Source organism: Salmo salar, chromosome ssa02, assembly GCF_905237065.1.
Source record: "Salmo salar chromosome ssa02, Ssal_v3.1, whole genome shotgun sequence".
In the NCBI taxonomy this organism is placed as follows: domain Eukaryota; kingdom Metazoa; phylum Chordata; class Actinopteri; order Salmoniformes; family Salmonidae; genus Salmo; species Salmo salar.
Window position 1 is genome coordinate 22,307,085 of NC_059443.1, and position 17,841 is coordinate 22,324,925.

The 17,841-nt window shown below is 42.1% G+C and overlaps 1 protein-coding gene across 1 annotated transcript; it reads right to left on the reverse strand.

The window, feature by feature from the left end:
* Nucleotides 1-893: 893 nt before the first annotated feature.
* LOC106575715 (complement C1s subcomponent) lies at nucleotides 894-16,615 on the reverse strand. Its single transcript, XM_074112245.1, is given in 9 exon segments — nucleotides 894-2,420; nucleotides 2,423-2,608; nucleotides 3,202-3,276; nucleotides 3,488-3,587; nucleotides 12,565-12,572; nucleotides 15,057-15,260; nucleotides 15,582-15,707; nucleotides 15,853-15,936; nucleotides 16,435-16,615. Coding segments are annotated over 9 exon segments (1,602 nt in total). The 3' UTR covers nucleotides 894-1,782.
* Between the last annotated feature and the right edge of the window lie 1,226 nt (nucleotides 16,616-17,841).

A 17,841-nucleotide genomic window follows, 5' to 3' on the forward strand; every position in this document is an offset into this window, starting at 1 on the left:
AACTGACATTTACTCCTGAGGTGCTGACCTGTTGCACCCTCTACAACCACTGTGGTTATTATTATTATTTGACCCTGCTGGTCATCTATGAACATTTGAACATCTTGGAAATGTACTGTTAGAACTCAACCCAGCTCAGCCAGAAGAGGACTGGCCACCCCTCAGAGCCTGGTTCCTCTCTAGGTTTCTTCCTAGGTTCCTGCCTTTCTAGGGAGTTTTTCCTAACCACCATGCTTCTACATCTACATTGCTTGCTGTTTGGGGTTTTAGGCTGGGTTTCTGTACAGCACTTTGTGACATCGGCTGATGTAAAAAGGGCTTTATAAATACATTTGATTGATTGATTCCTTCCAAACCACTTGTTGGATTTGCGAATTCCAACTTATTGTGTAATGTTTATGTCCAATGGCCGATGAGCACCGAAACGTTTTATCTATAATTTATCTTCATATGACAAGGATTGAAAAGTATTTGCCAGTAGATTGTCGACATGATTCATGATGATGACTGCTTGTCTAGCTTGCAAGCTAAGATTTTGAAAGTATGATGTCAGTCCAATCAAAGCTAGGGTAGATATAATGTGATTTGGAGTCATTTTATCTTTGGCCAATGAACTTGAGCCTTCTTGGCTGGGCACTTCTAATGTAACTCTATGTCAGCACCCATGGGGCTTGAATTTTCAAGCTCTCCCCGTAGATTCTGCGGTGATGTAGTGTCCCCATGAGTGACACAACACTGAGCCAATCACAGCGCAACTAGAGAACATTACCAACCCTCCATATTTTCCGCTGGCTGCTCCAACACCACAGAAAGCCCTGAGCTAGTCTGAAACACCTGCATTTTGGAGCTGCCTTACTGAAGAAAACAAAAAAGAGACCATGTTTCTATGCGGCTTTATTAACTCAATATTTTTTTTTTTTACATTGTCTGTAAACTGATATGCGACACTTCTTAATGCCACAATAACATGCAAAACAGGTTACAAAAAAAGCTAAACAGGAAGGGCTCAAAACAGCCCTGAATAACGGGTCGCCACTGCAAATACACATACAAAAATACAGAAAAACCACAGAGAGCGAGCAATGCAGATGTAGACACACAGTAGAAATGGGGGAGGAGGAGAGAAAATAGGGTATCAACATTTAATTGAGAGTTTGATTGAAGACAAACATTCGGGTTTTACAAATCATATTTTCATTTGGGTTTGTCAATCAGGGTTACATTGTGAAGCATTATTCACAACCATGCATAAAAGAAAACCGCATTATGTTTTGTGATTTTGCCACAGAGTAGAGACTTTATTCAGACATGACAGGATGGTATTGTCTGTATACTGAAGTTACATTTAACACTGCTGAGGGAAAACCGAACATTTATAAAGCCAGACTGGTTTTATAAAAAGTGAAAGTACTGGAAATAATTAGCATACAATTATGATTATGGAGGTTCAGAGTTGACTAGTATGTCTTACTCTTCTTAGTCTTCTTTACTGTTTTTACCCCTGCTCTTCTCTCTCTATGGTCTTCTTTACTGTTTTTACCCCTGCTCTTCTCTCTCTATGGTCTTCTTTACTGTTTTTACCCCTGCTCTTCTCTCTTTATGGTCTTCTTTACTGTTTTTACCCCTGCTCTTCTCTCTTTATGGTCTTCTTTACTGTTTTTACCCCTGCTCTTCTCTCTTTATGGTCTTCTTTACTGTTTTTACCCCTGCTCTTCTCTCTCTATGGTCTTCTTTACTGTTTTTACCCCTGCTCTTCTCTCTCTATGGTCTTCTTTACTGTTTTTACCCCTGCTCTTCTCTCTCTATGGTCATCTTGATCCAGTCTAAGTAATTCTCCACTTTGGTATAATAACCCTTTTTAGAATCCTTTCCCAGTTCACAAAGGGAACCCCAGAACACAATGCCTCTCAGAAGATATGGCCCTCTGTTGTCCTTGTTCCCTGATACCAGCATAGAGAGAAATAATGGACCCCCACTATCCCCCTTGCAGCTATCTGTCCCACCACCCCCTGCACAGAACATGTTCTCAGTGAAAACCATTGGCTTGTTAATAGACAACACAGGTGTATCCTCACACACACTTTGGGGGTATCTTCCCACAGCTGTGTAAAGCAAGAAGCAGCTTTTATCCAGAATTTTGGTTTCAGCTTTATTCTCTGTCCCACCCCACCCTGAAACAGTGCTCTGTTGACCCTCTTTGAATCTTCCATCAGCCTCAGACAGGCATATGGGGAGAACATTGGGCCCTAACTTCACCCTGGAAGACATTCTGATGAGAGCTATGTCGTAGTTAGTGCGTTCATCACCAGCTATGCCCTTTATGTAGTCAGGGTGAATGATAATCTTCTCTGTTACCATGACAACCACGTCAGGATCAGTTTTGTTTGATTTTGTCCCATCTATCAGCCCCCCGAAAATGTAAGCGTGCTTTCTTCGTAGCCATCCACTACATGAGCTGCTGTGATGGCCCACCGGTCATTGATCAGGGATGCTCCTCCTCTTTTGGGCTGTTTAGTGAAAAGCTGCCAGGGTATCTCTCCCATCTTTGCCAGTCTGCCCCCAAAAATTCTTCCAATGCTGGAAATATCTGTTTCGGTCTTCCCACACACTAGAAGAGAGACAATCCAGATTAGTGTCTGAACAATACACTGCATCATTGATAGTGTAACACCAGTGATACTGTACTGTCATACACCCAGTGTTAGGGAAGATACTGTGAAAATAAAGTTTACCAAGCTACGAATTACTTGTCACTGGAAGAAGGTAAGCTACACGAAAGTTACCCTTAGTTTACTTAACTAAAGTTACTTTGAAAAGTAGTTCACTACATAAAAACGACTTAGCGGAAAATGATCATAACTAAATGTGAAATGTCATAAACTACAAATTGCAAGAATAGCTCACTCTGGAGTCATGTTAACCGAATGTGTAATTAAGCCTATTAAACACAAGTTTCAAGTGAGAATTAGGCAGGTCAAAAAAAAATTCTTACTAAAAAAGTAGTGTGTATTTCCAGCAGTTAGCTAAACAGCTACATGGTAAAAAAAACTTTTTAAAAACTACTGTAAACACTGTCAAGATTTGAATTTAGTTAAACTACCACCAAGTTACTGCAAAATGTAGTTAAATTACTAGTTGAACTACACATAGTTCATTACTCCACAACACTGCGTACACCTGATAAATGATAGCGAGGCATACCTTCGATGCACTTTGGTAACTTTTCTTGGCCCTTGACCGATGTCCACGTACCACTGGCATCACAGATGTACTTCTCTGAAGGAACAGAAGAGAAGTAAGAGCACAGGTAGGGTAGATAGTGACGGCATGTGGAGCAGCCGCAGAAAGCATAGGGCAGGTATACTGAAGATACTGTATAGAAATGATCAGGGAAGGAGGGATGGAAGAAAGGGGGAGATGTACATAAAAAGTGAAAGAAAAAAGATAACAGCTGCAGTTGTAGGTAAATAAGACTGTATGGACTAACCGTCTCCCTCCAGTGTGTAGTATTTGGATTCACACTTGAACTGGACCTTGTCACAAAACAGCCTCATCACTAGAAGTGTCTGGTTCTCCACAATCCACAGCTAGAGTGAACAAGACATACAGAGCAAACCAAAGTCTCTGACACAAATTCCAAAACAAATTGCTTGAAAAGATCAAGTAACTTTATGAAAATGCAACAGTCCTGGACCTCGTTTCCCAGAGCCTTCATAGCGTTAAGATCATTGTTAGAACCATCATAAGATGTATCTGTAGTAGCTGATCTGTTTCTCAGAACCTTCATTAGTAACGTTGTTCTTAAAAACCATTGCACATCTACAAGTGACCCTGACCACTTGTGGAGCAGCCAAAGTGCATCATCAGATGCAGTCAATTTATTCATAGAATATCTCCACACATAAAATCAAGATGTATATACAGTTGAAGTTGGAAGTTTGCATACACTTAGGTTGAAGTCATTAAAACTCGTTTTTCAACCACTCCACTATAGTTTTGGCAAGTCAGTTAAGACATCTACTTTGTGCATGACACAAGTCATTTTTCCAACAATTGTTTACAGACAGATTATTTCACTTATAATTCACTGTATCACAATTCCAGTGGGTCAGAAGTTTACATACACTCAGTTGACTGTGCCTTTAAACAGCTTGGAAAATTCCAGAAAATGATGTCATGGCTTTAGAAGCTTCTGATAGGCTAATTGACATAATTTGAGTCAATTGGAGGTGTGAGTCAATTGTACCTGTGGATGTATTTCAAGGCCTACCTTCAAACTCAGCGCCTCTTTGCTTGACATCATGGGAAAATCAAAAGAAATCAGCCAAGACCTCACAAAAAATTGTAGACCTCCATAAGTCTGGTGCATCCTTGGGAGCAATTTCCAAACGCCTGAAGGTACCACGTTCATCTGTACAAACAATAGTACGCAAGTATAAACACCATGGGACCACGCAGCCGTCATACCGCTCAGGAAGGAGACACGTTCTGTCTCCTAGAGATGAACGTACTTTGGTGCGAAAAGTGCAAATCAATCCCAGAACAACAGCAAAGGACCTTGTGAAGATGCTGGAGGAAACCGGTACAAAAGTATCTATATCCACTGTAAAACGAGCCCTATATCAACATAACCTGAAAGGCCGCTCAGCAAGGAAGAAGCCACTGCTCCAAAACCGCCATAAAAAAGCCAGACTACGGTTTGCAACTGCACATGGGGACAAAGATCGTACTTTTTGGAGAAATGTATTCTGGTCTGATGAAACAAAAATAGAACTGTTTGGCCATAATGACCATCGTTATGTTTGGAGGAAAAAGGGGAGGCTTGCAAGCCGAATAACACCATCCCAACCGTGAAGCACGGGGTGGTGTAACCGATGTGAAATGGCTAGTTAGTTAGCGGTGGTGCGCACTAATAGCGTTTCAATCAGTGACGTCACTCGCTCTGAGACTTGAAGTAGGGTTTCCCCTTGCGTTGCAAGGGCCGCGGCTTTTGTGGCGCGATGGGTAACGATGCTTCGTGGGGTGTCAGTTGTTGATGTGTGCAAGGGTCCCTGGTTTGAGCCCGGGTTGGGGCGAAGAGAGGGACGGAACCTACACTGTTACATAGATGCTGTTGACCCGGATCATTGGTTGCTGTGGAAAAGGAGGAGGTCAAAAAGGGGGGTGAGTGTAACCGATGTGAAATGGCTAGTTAGTTAGCGGTGGTGCGCGCTAATAGCGTTTCAATCAGTGACGTCACTCGCTCTGAGACTTGAAGTAGGGTTTCCCCTTGGCTTCTCTCCGCGGCTTTTGTGGCGCGATGGGTAACGATGCTTCGTGGGGTGTCAGTTGTTGATGTGTGCAAGGGTTCCTGGTTCGAGCCCGGGTTGGGGCGAAGAGAGGGACGGAACCTACACGGTTACAGTGGCAGCATCATGTTGTGGGGGGGCTTTGCTGTAGGAGGGACTGGTGCACTTCACAAAATAGATGGTATCATGAGGATGGAAAATTATGTGGATATATTGAAGCAACATCTCAAGACATCAGTCAGGAAGTTAAAGCTTGGTTGCAAATGGGTCTTCCAAATGGACAATGACCCCAAGCATACTTCCAAAGTTGTGGCAAAATGGCTTACGGACAACAAGGTCAAGGTATTGGAGTGCCATCACAAAAAGCCCTGACCTCAATCCTATAGAAAATTTGTGGGCAGAACTGAAAAAGCAAGGGGCAGCAAGGAGGCCTACAAACCTGACTCAGTTACACCAGCTCTGTCAGGTGGAATGGGCCAAAATTCACCCAACGTATTGTGGGAAGCTTGTGGAAGGCTACCCAAAACGTTTGACCCAAGCTAAACAATTTAAAGGCAATGCTACCAAATACTAACTGAGTGTATGTAAACGTCTGACCCACTGGGAAAACATCTGACCCACTGGGAAAAGCTGAAATAAATCCATCTTTCTACTATTATTCTGACATTAAAATAAAGTGGTGATCCTAACTGACCTAAGACAGGGAATTTTTACTAGGACTAAATGTCAGGAATTGTGAAAAACTGAGTTTAAATGTATTTGGCTAAGGTATATGTGTCATGACGTTGGCCTCTTTGGGTACAGGAAGGACAGTTGACCCCCTCCCCTTTGTACCATCACCCAACCTACCTTCCCCCCAACCCAGGGTTGTAAAAAACCCTCTGAGGAGAATCTCCTACCCCATGTTTCATAGAGAGACAAAGGAAATTCTTCCAACTCATAGAATTGGAGAACCGAGCGACATGTGTGTGCTGGAGAAGGTATGGAAGATTGGTGAAGAATCCAGCTACGAACTGATCCGCTTGGTACAATTTTGTGATACTCAGAAGAGACAATATAGCCATATTACCATAAAACTGTTTATATAATAGCATCAGCTTGAGACTTGCAACATAATGGTTGTATAGAATGTATTAATAAGGATAAAGCTTTTATAATACACATGAGATGCTATTGTACTGATGTAATGTGATAGAATTGTATTTCTGTAACCAAATCTAACTCAGTCATAGGCACACCCCAAGGACCCATACAGGACCAGGCGTCATTTGACAAGCTGTTCTATGGGCACTATAAAACACCCCCGGATTTACATTTCCCCAGACCAGGCCTACACTCCGTTGGCTAATAGGTTTTACCTTCCAATTCCTCTACTGAAAGTGAACCATACCATGTGGTTCACTTTTAGACTATTGATACCGACAGAATAAGAACAAGTCTTTGATATTAATTATTAGTCTGCAGCTAAGTAAATTATATAATCGAACGCGAAGACCAACGAAACAACTATTCTATGACGACATTAATGAATGTCGCTCTGAAAGATCCATTCTAACCGAGAGAGAGAGAGAGAGAGAGAACGCGGACAAAACTTCCCAACAGAACCGAACTCTCCAACAAAGAACGACGACACACTGAGCGTAAATATATATTGATTGCAATTGTTCCCGAATGAGTGAGCCTTCAATTGTCAATTGTTAATATTAATGAACTCTGTGTAACTTCTGAGCCTGACCGTTTATGATCCATTGTTCAACAGGCCGACCTTCCTGTTTAGCCCACAAGGGCACATTCATATACCAATCCTTTGTGACGATAATTACTGTTTGTATGTTTTTATGTTAATTACTTAGTGTAGTAAATAAATGATTTTAAGACAATTGATGTATGGATGATTTTAGCAAAGACTGGGTTCGTGCAGATACAACAATTTACGACGTTTGGAATGAGACTGGACTAGAGGTAAATACACCATTGAAACTAGAAGATAATCGGCCTATACTGTAATAGAATATAATATTATAGTACAGGAAAGTTATATTAGGAAAATTATAGCTTTGTAATCTGAATATTCTCCTTGGTGCCCCGATCTCCTAGTTAATTACAATTAAACGATTAATCAGTTTAATCGCGTGATAATAATTACAGGGAGCTAATTGATAAACATATCTTCCGTTTAATGGTACCCCCAAAGACACGACATATTGGAGCCCCCGTGCGAGGAATCTAAGATAGAATTGGACTTTGCTGTGAAATTCTATATATCAATTGTGCAAACAGAATTGTACAAACAGCCTGCTATGTAAACAAAGTGATTGTGCATTTTCCATTGAGAGAAGCTATTTAGAGTAGCTCCGGTCTTGTGTCGATAGCAGGGAGGGATAAATTCCAGATTTAGTCCGTTAGGCCAAACGGTACTATTTCTGTCGGTAAATATTAACTTCTAAAATAAGGTTAGAAATTAGAAGTTAACTATCCGGTAACTGAGCCGAATAATTTGCCTACCGACAGTGTGGGCAGACCGTACGCGTATTTTGTATTTAAGTACCGTGTCGCTCCGGTCAGCATAAACGACAGCAGAATATGCTGAATGGGGTTAAGGTGAGACGTCACTAGAAAATCCACCCTTCCCTATTTTGGTGCTTGGAAGGATACTCCTGAACCAAGTAGCAATAGCTTAGCATTACGGGTAAGCTAACAGAGAGGGAACATTTTACCCTCCACCGTAACACGTTTAAAGTTTCTCCGCTAGCGCGACGGAAGTCCGACCTTTGTACTTCCGTTTAATTTCAGCATTCTGCACCCTGGTGGTGAAGAATTGCCAGTACATCTCTAGGGGAAGTTCAAACGTGGAGCACGGTAACATATCCAGACAATCACAATTGACTGGATATGACGTCTCATTCAATTTAACTAACAAGTGAAATTGCCAGGTTTACCTTTTCAAGTGGATCTTTCAAATAATATCCTAAATTGATTGGGCGTCTACAATGAGACATGATTAACTTTTTCCAAACTTAACTTAGATGAAGCAATGCTCTCAGGTTAATTGAAAGTTAATTCCCAGATAGCCTATACAGGTTTGATATATCATAAATAGATTAATCAGTAAAATCTGCTTTAGCAAGGCACAGTCAGTAAAACCCCTTTACGGACGCTCAGCCCCAGGGAGGAGCGTACCCTAGTGGTGAAGGGTCCCAACATTTGAACTACGGTTTACACTTATGATATCCAATCAATGGAGATTGTATGGATTATCGTCTCATTCAATTTATTTAGTTAAATTGTCGAACATACCTTTCTAGGTTCTTCCAATTAAATGAGACAACTTAAACTTTGCATATTAACCGGGATGAAGCAACCTCTCAGGTAATTCAAGTTTAATACCCAGATAGCCTACCCAGGTAGGACAAATCATTGGCATTGATTAATTCAATTTGCTTTTGCAAATTCATTCACGTTCATTAACGTCTATAAATAGATTAAAATCGTCTTTGCAGCTCCCCACATTCCAAAATTTTGGAAAATTAGGAAAAACATTTTTTCCTTTCAAATGTTCTAATAATGTGCAGGCTATCAGAGGGGGTGGTCCCCACTCGCCCGCTAATTAGTGAACCTCCACCCGTAAATGGATTGATCTCTGACCTCAGCAGCGATAACAACCCTAATTATGCCATTAGTGGAAAAGCAGACAACAATGTTTTCCAAAATCAACCATCGGGCGCAGGCCTCGTAAAGGTTCTCTCCAGTCTAGCTCTGATGTCTTGCCATCCGAGATTGCCATCTGTCCAATACTGCAGTGCACAGCTGAAGCACGAGCAGGTAACGGTAGACATAAAGGGACAGGTGGAGAGAACCGGGAAACCAATGACAAATGCAGAAAAGGGAACAATTCTGCTAGCTATGGAACTGCGTTCGAAAACTGAACAATTAAATGTAATTGCAAAAACGTATGACGATGAACAAGCACAAGCTCTTCAACAAAATCGTTTTCTACAGGAACAAAATCATATGCTACAGGAACAACTCGATTTAGCCAAAACTAAATACGATGATGTCCACGCCAAACTAGATAAATCCGAAGAGTTATCTACAAACAGGAGCGCTCAACTTGACAACATGCATGCTGTTTTGTTGAATGTTACTCAAAATAACACGGTGCTCCTCAAAGCGCTGCAAACCAAAGACGATCAGTTAATGAACACAATGACAAAGTTGGATGATAAATCAGCAGAACTTATTGAAGTCGCTGACCAAATGAATGATGAGAGAACTCAGGTGATGAGGTTGGAAATATTGATTTCTAAACAAGCAGAGGAAATCTCATCACTGAATCTCTCGCTCCGTACTCAAGACCTCTATCTGCAAACCATGACAGATAAGTTTGAGACCGAAAGGAGCAGGTGTGACACTCACGTGTCCAAAATCAGTACTCTAAGTGCTCAAGTGGACTCTGCAATGCTGCAGAATTCCACCCTTAGGTACCATCTGGAGGAAATCCAGAATGGTCACGCTACACAGCGCGACTTCCCATCCAAGCAACCGGAGCCCTGTACTCACAGGAGTGAAGACAATAGGTTTCAGACCTTGCCTCCCTCATGTGTCCCTCAGTCTTCTCCTCTTGGCCCTTCGGCACTGAGTAATATGGCGCCTCTTGGCCAACAACAACAAGGCTTGGCTTCTTCTCTTGGCCTTTCGGCCCCAATCTCTCCACAGGATGAAGCCAACCCTCGCCGCCCGCTTGGCGCGGAATACCTTGACAAACTCGTCAAGAATTTCCCCACCTTTGACCCCGTTCCAGGTCAGCCAAACGATACTGGGACGTTCCTAGCTGACATAGAGGACGCGTTGGGTGGCTACCCGAACGCTACGGGTTCTGACAGGGTTTACCTGTTGAAGCGAACGTCGAATAGACACGTGACGAGGTTCATTCGTCTACAACAGCAACACGTGCTAAATGACTATGCTAAACTTGCCACAGCTTTGAAATTAGAATTCAGTGGTTCTGCGACTCGCAAACACGATAGCTCACTGGCTAACACCGTCAAACAAGCTCGGAACAAACACCCACAAGCTTACTATCATAGGCTTCGTTCAGCTTACTTTGGCCTACTCACTGAAACAGGAATGGAAGAGCTGTTACCATTCAAACAAATGTTTCTGTCAAACATGTATCCCACCTTCATTACCTACTTGGGCCCTGCAGCCCACGTTGGCTTGCCTATCTTACAACTGAGAGAGCTTGCAAGCACAGCTTTTGAGGCATCAAAAGTTCACAACGCTAAGAGCCCTGACCACTCAGTTTTGAAGTTTAACCAGGAGCACTCACTCCAGTTAGAGGGTGCATTATCAGGTATTGGAGCGTCGAGAGATGACGCACAACAACAGTTTCTACCACGAAACCATGATTCCAATAACCTCCGCGGTCGAAATAACTGTAAAGTACGTAGCCATCAACATGACTACCGCTACAATCGACCCGTTCGCTACGTTCCTGCACCCAACCCACCAAAAGTGTCAGAGCACAAGGGTAACAAAGGGTTGAAGGACGATCAAAACGTAGACCAATGTTCTCCAGAAGTCCCACTACGGGAAGAACTTAAGCGAGAACAATTTGAGAAAAGGGTAAAAGATAAGTCACAAGGACTAGACGGGGAATTACCGGACACCAGGTCCGCAGGAATTAACACCCATAGCATGGACGTTAAAGTTCAAATTTCTCCCGCTCTCATTCAAGACCCTATCCAGGGCCCGCTTGATCAAGAAACAAGCCCCCGGGCTCTGTCCATAGACTCTGATACAAAAGTTGCGAAGAAAAAGGTCAAACGCTTCGTTAAAGCCAAGCCCACTCAAAATCGGAAAAGTCAATCTGCTTCCATCTTGAACAGACATGGCACATCACGTCGTTGCGAATGACCACTCCACTTTGTGGGGAATATGTCCACTAACCACGAATCTAAACAGCCATACCTGGAAACAGTCCTGGAGGACTGCTTAGCTTGTCATGCGCTAATTGATTCGGGTGCGACAATATCACTCATCTCTCAAACATTGTTTGATGATCTCAAAAGGGCTTTGAAGCCAACTAAACGTTGGTTAAAAGTGGAACGATGCGACACTAAACTTCGAGGGGTCACTCAGACTACCTCGCCTCTCACATTGAGAGTCATGCTGAAACTTCACTTCCAGGACGTATCGCTCGTTCACCCTGTGTATGTTACCAGCCTCGAAACTGTAACCCTGCTACTTGGAGCAGACTTGATGGATCGGTTACTCCCATTGATGGATTGGAAAACCAACCAGGTATGGTCACAGGTCACAGTGCCTTCTCCACTGACCACACTGTCTTCCCCTAACGCTAGCTGCAACACAGTCATTCACGAGGGGTATCTGTCGAAAGCACCCCTTGGGAAAAAGACGTTTAGAAACCTCTTGGTACAAAATCCGATCCACGGATATAGTACGATATCTCGACACATTCCATCAGCCAACCTGATTGACCATTCTTTTCATGATTTCGAGCCAGCTGTCTCTGTGAATAAGCAACTTCCCTCCTCCTTGCAGTCGTGCAATACGATAGTTGAAATGAACTTTTCTTTCCCTTTGGACACTTCCGCAAGCACTGCGGCCGTCCCAGCAAGAAAAACATTGATGCGCAGAGTATACTCTGCTTCCGATGATACACCTTCCGCTTTGTTGGGGACTGTCACCCCTTACAATGACACTAATGGCGTCAGTCCAGCAACTGACCCGATGACTCCCATTTTGAGCCTGTAATCGAACCCACAAATGCTGATGCTCCAGATACCCAACTAGTCTAAAGAAGACCAGTGTTATTGCTTCTTTAATCAGAACAACCGTTTTCAGCTGTGCTAACATAATTGCAAAAGGGTTTTCTAATGATCAATTAGCCTTTTAAAATGATAAACTTTGATTAGCTAACACAACGTGCCTTTGGAACACAGGAGTGATGGTTGCTGATAATGGGCCTCCGTACGCCTATGTAGATATTCCATAAAAAATCTGCCGTTTCCCGCTACAATAGTCATTTAGAACATTAACAATGTCTACACTGTATTTATGATCAATTTGATGTTATTTTACAGGACAAAACATTTGCTTTTCTTTCAAAAACAAGGACATTTCTAAGTGACCCCAAACTTTTGAATGGTAGTGTATATAAAGGAAGAGAAGCTTAGGCCTAACCCCAGAGAGATAGAGATTTGCTGGTGGCATGCTACGGCATGACATGCATTTCTTTATGTCATATGGTTACTGTGTCTGCTATGCACATATAGACATACAGAAGGAGGGTAATTCGATCATTTTCGATCAAAATATTTTGTAAAGATAAGCATTATATTGTTACATTATAGGAGCAACTCTGGTAGACCTGAAACAGTCTTCCTCACCTCAAGTTCAACTGTCGGAGCTAGTTGAAACGCCCGGGTGCACTGCCTTCATATCATAGGCCTGCAGTAGCTAAAGTTTAATGATAGCCACACCATACCAAACCACAAATGTTTCAAAACTTTATTAGGGTAATATCAAGCCATTGTTTATTGGGAAAATACAAGTAGAAGAGTGAACGTAAACCAAGGGAAAAAAGGCACTACCCTCCACTGTGCCCCCCCCCCTAAAAAAAAAACACGTATTTTGGGCCACCCCTCCCCCAAGTAAATTTCGACCAGTCCCTTAGCGAACGTTCTCTTTACATGCTTGTTTGGGAAACACTCTTACAAAGTTGGCTCGTAAATAATGATGCAACTGGTACAATCATCGTAATGCTTACATTACATCACAACTGGGAAACGAGGCCCAGGGTATTATTACTCAAAGCAAGATCAACAAGAATGTTCCTACATATTCTGAGTTCATAAGGATGATCAACATGGATGGTATTTATTCATTCTTGAATTGCAGTGGTAAATGCTGTCCCTTGACTTTGTTGTTTAAAAAGTCCTTATACTACAAAATATGTGTCTGCATTTTAGAAACTACTGTGGGCTAACGAATTGGCTTGTCTCACTGGTGATGTAGAGGTGTAGTGACATGTTTTGGGGATTCAGAGATATCTATCTCTTATTTTTTAAATGCTAAACAGTGAACGAAAGTATTTCATATATTGTATAGATAAATAAAAACAAAGAAGGCTATTAAAATAAAAAAATGTACTAATGTAATGTGTGTTTTATCGCCTTGAAAATCACTATACTAAAAATGCTGGGTTGTTTGGATGACCCAACTGTTGGGTTGCAGACATTTGGTCACTTAGTTTGGTTTATTTCTTTAAAAAGAGCAAGGTTTATTGTTAATGCTGGGTTATTGATGCTGGGTTATTGAGATATGATATAACTCAGTGGGTGGGTTAATTCTCTCACCAAATCCAAAAGATCAAAGTGATCCGGCAAGCTCGTGAATGAGAATTGTTGGAGCTGTGTAACAAGTTTACCAGACAGACGGTGCTCAGTGGAATTACTTTTGACAGACAAATGGGCAAAACATTGTGGCTGACCAAAGACGTTGAGTAAAAAGCTAGCTAGCTAACATGACTAATTATCGATTCGGGTTAAACAGACCTAGTTATCATAATTACGTATTATCTCAGTCATTGACAATTTATTAAGGTATCTTTACTTTTACAATTGGGTACTTTTTCCACCACTGTAGGCCTATGCTATTTCCTATTTCTTATGCTTTGGGGCGGCAAGTAGCCTTGTGGTTAGAGCATTGGGCTAGTAACCGAAAGGTTGCTGGATCAAATTCCCGAGCTGACAAGATAAAAATCTGTCGTTCTGCCTCTGCTGTCATTGTAAATAAGAATTTGTTCTTAACTGACTTGCCTAGTTAAATAAAAAATTCAACATTCTTGTGTGACTCTCAAAAATGGGGCATGTCTGTAGCACTTCTTGATTTCCCACTCCGGGATAATGTGATGGGCTGTCACCATTAAGTAGCTCTCTTGGTGCTTTCAAGACAACTGGAGAAAAAACGAGGTCAAATCATGATGTCACTGAACTTCAGGTTGGATTTTTCTTAGTCGGAGCTCGTTTTTTTCGAGTTCTCAGTTGTCTTGAACACACTGAAGTCTGAGATTTCCCAGTTCCCTGCTGTTTTGAACATGTCATAAGTAGTATCCCAGGTGGTCCATCCATCTGTTGTAGGTGCAACACAGGATGAGGCTTGAGCATTTTCTCAAGGTGATGAAATCCCCTATTCTTCTCAACCCCGGAGAATGGGCGCATATCCACGGCTATAAACATACCACATCCGGTCGGTGGCACCTTAATTGGGGAGGACAGGCTCGTGGTAATGGCTGAAGCGTAATAAATGAAATTGTATCAAATACATCAAACATATGGTTTCCATGTGTTTGATGTCATTCCATTTGCTCCATTCCAGCCATTATTATGAGCCGTCCTCCCCTCAGCAGCCTCCACTGAAACACACCTATCACTTTTGTAATTTCTTTGGCCCAGTCAGAATCAGCTGTGAAGGGCTGCTTGAATGCAGAGGGGAGACGAAGTTCTACATAACTACAGTGGGGGGAAAAGTATTTGATCCCCTGCTGATTTTGTACGTTTGCCCACTGACAAAGAAAGGATCAGTCTATAATTTTAATGGTAGGTTTATTTGAACAGTGAGAGACAGAATAACAACAAAAATATCCAGAAAAACGCATGTCAAAAATGTTATAAATTGATTTGCATTTTTTTCTTGACCACATGACCTGACTAAGAAAAACTCTAGGCCCTATTTATAGGCTACAGCTACTCACCATGAGTGTGTCCACACACTGTCCGTCTGGCCCCTGCTCCACATCAAACTCCCCAGTGAAGTGTAGGAGCAGCTCCAGGTTGTCCTCTACAGACAGGATGTAGGAGCAGTGGGCATGCTCAGCATACGGGCCGGGCCGAGACGGACTGGATATCACACCACGCAGCGAGCCGGACAGGTCTTCAGTGCAACTCACTGTGGTAGAGACATATGATCAATAACATGACCCTCATTGTCATCATCACAGAGGGATGGTGTTGTATCATGAAGTCGGTAGCTGTACGAGCAACAAGTAGTAACGGCATCGCATCTTTCTCGTTATTATTACAATTGGCATCATCATCATCATAATACTTCATTCTTCATGAGTCTCTCTTTGTTTTCATTTCCCCTTAGTGCTTCTCCTTCTTGCTCTCCTCTGTTCATTCTGTCTTTCACTTCCTCTTTCCCTGTCCCTTCCTGTCTCTCCTTGCCCGTCTCTTTCTCGCTCTCTCTCTTGTCTCTGGCTCTCCATACCTGTGCAGGTGTGTCCATTCGTGTCCAGGTGGTAACCAAGGCGACAGGAGCAGGGGTAGCCTCCAATGTAGTTGTGGCAGAACTGGGTACATCTGTTATCTGGGTCCTCCTCACACTCATCAAAATCTGTCAGAAAGACAACAGAGGTCTGACTAAGGTACCAACGAATGGTCACATGAGGTAACGCAACAACAACAATCAAAAATGTCATCATAGTCTAAGAGAAATACAACAATGCTCAATGAAACAATGCTCCCTTTCTCCTCCTCACCTTGCAGCGTGTAAAACCCTCTGAAGCCAGTGGGTCTCTTGGTGTTGGAGTAGTCAGTGCGGAATGAGAGAGAAAGGCAGCCCTCTATGGAGGAGAGGAGTGAGGGATTGACGGTAGAGTCAAGGTCGTCAAACGACATTTCACCACATTGAATAGCTGCATTCCATCTGAAAAGCTCTAACAGAGGGATGAGAGGATAGGAAACTTCTATCCTGTCTTTAAAAACACATGGACACATTAGGATTTCTAATTGTGAGATCTAATATCCCTCCCTTCCCACCCTAATAACGGGAATAATAGATAACTCAAAGTATGTTACATTACAGTAAAAGTCCTTGAGTCAGTGGGATGACTTTAACCAATGGATTGTTGATGCTATGTATTGGCCAATGAGAGGCTTGAAGCTACCAGTCGGCCATAATGGCACTACCCAGAAGAAGCAGTCCTCCATATGAATGAATGGAATTCTACAGTGTTTCAATTACATGTTTAAAGGACAAAATAACCAAGTGCCAAGATGGAGGCTTCAAAACAGCACCTCCTTTCAGTCATATAGTGTATATATAAATAATTGCCTTTAACCCTTCACACTGACCTCCAGGGCGTCGTTCTCGCAGCCGTCACTGTCCTCCATGTCCAGGTGTGTCAGCCTGAGGGCGAGGGTGTGGCCCGGAGGGGCACACCTGCTCCAGTTCAGACTGGCATCAGGTGGGTAACCATGGGGATAGCCTGGAGACTCCATCCACCCCAAGAGCATCGACATGGCACAGAGGGGCAGAAGGAACAAACAGAGGCTGGGGGAGAGGACGAAGACAGAAAGAGAGAGGGGGGAGAAAAGAGAAAGCAAGAGAGAGAGAAAGGGGGAGAGATAGAGAGAGAAAGATGGGACAAGATTAATAGAGAGAACGAGAGAGAAGGAAAGTATGAAGAGAAAGAGAGAGTCAATAATAAAAACAAATAGACAAAGAGAGAAACAGTCAGACAAACAGAAATAACAAGTGTGAGAGATGCATGAGAATATCAGTTCAGACTTACAGTACATATATTATAATATTACCCCTTAAAACTTCTACAGGATCGGTGGGTCCCCCATGGGACTGTTGAGCTAACGTAGGCTAATGCGATTAGAATGAGGTTGTAAGTAACAAGAACATTTCCCAGGACATAGACTTATCTGATATTGGCAGAAAGCTTAAATTCTTGTTAATCTAACTGCACTAACTCCAATTTACAGTAGTTATTACAGTGAAAGAATACCATGCTATTGTTTGAGGAGAGTGCACAGTTATGAACTTGAAAAGTTATTAATAAACCAATTAGGCACATTTGGGCAGTCTTGATACAAAAATTTGAACATAAATGCAATGGTTCATTGGATCAGTCTAAAACTTTACACATACACTGCTGCCATCTATTGGCCAAAATCTAAATTGTGCCTGGGCTGGAATAATAAATTATGGCCTTTCTCTTGCATTTAAAAGATAATGGTACAAATAAATATACAAAAAAAATTGGGTTTTTTTTTCTTCGTATTATCTTTTACCAGCTCTAATGTGTTATATTCTCCTACATTCATTTCACATTTCCACAAACTTCAACGTGTTTCCTTTCAAATGGTATCAAGAATATGCATATCCTTGCTTCAGGTCCTGAGCTATAGGCAGTTAGACTTGGGTATGTCATTTTAGGCGAACATTGATAAAAAGGGGCGGATCCTTAACAAATGCTGGGTCAATTTCACACAATCACATCCATTGAGGAAGAAGAAAATTACACCACATATCCCAAGAAGGAAACTGTAAATCACGATCGTTGCATAAGGCCGTCTTAAAATGTGTTGCTTGTTTTCTGCCTTTTAATATCACACAGTGCTGTATAAATGCAAGGAGAACTTACATGTTATATTTATATTTATATTCTGTTTGATAAGAGATTATGAAAAATCATGACATACCTCACACCTAGCATGGTGAGAAAGTGATCACTTCT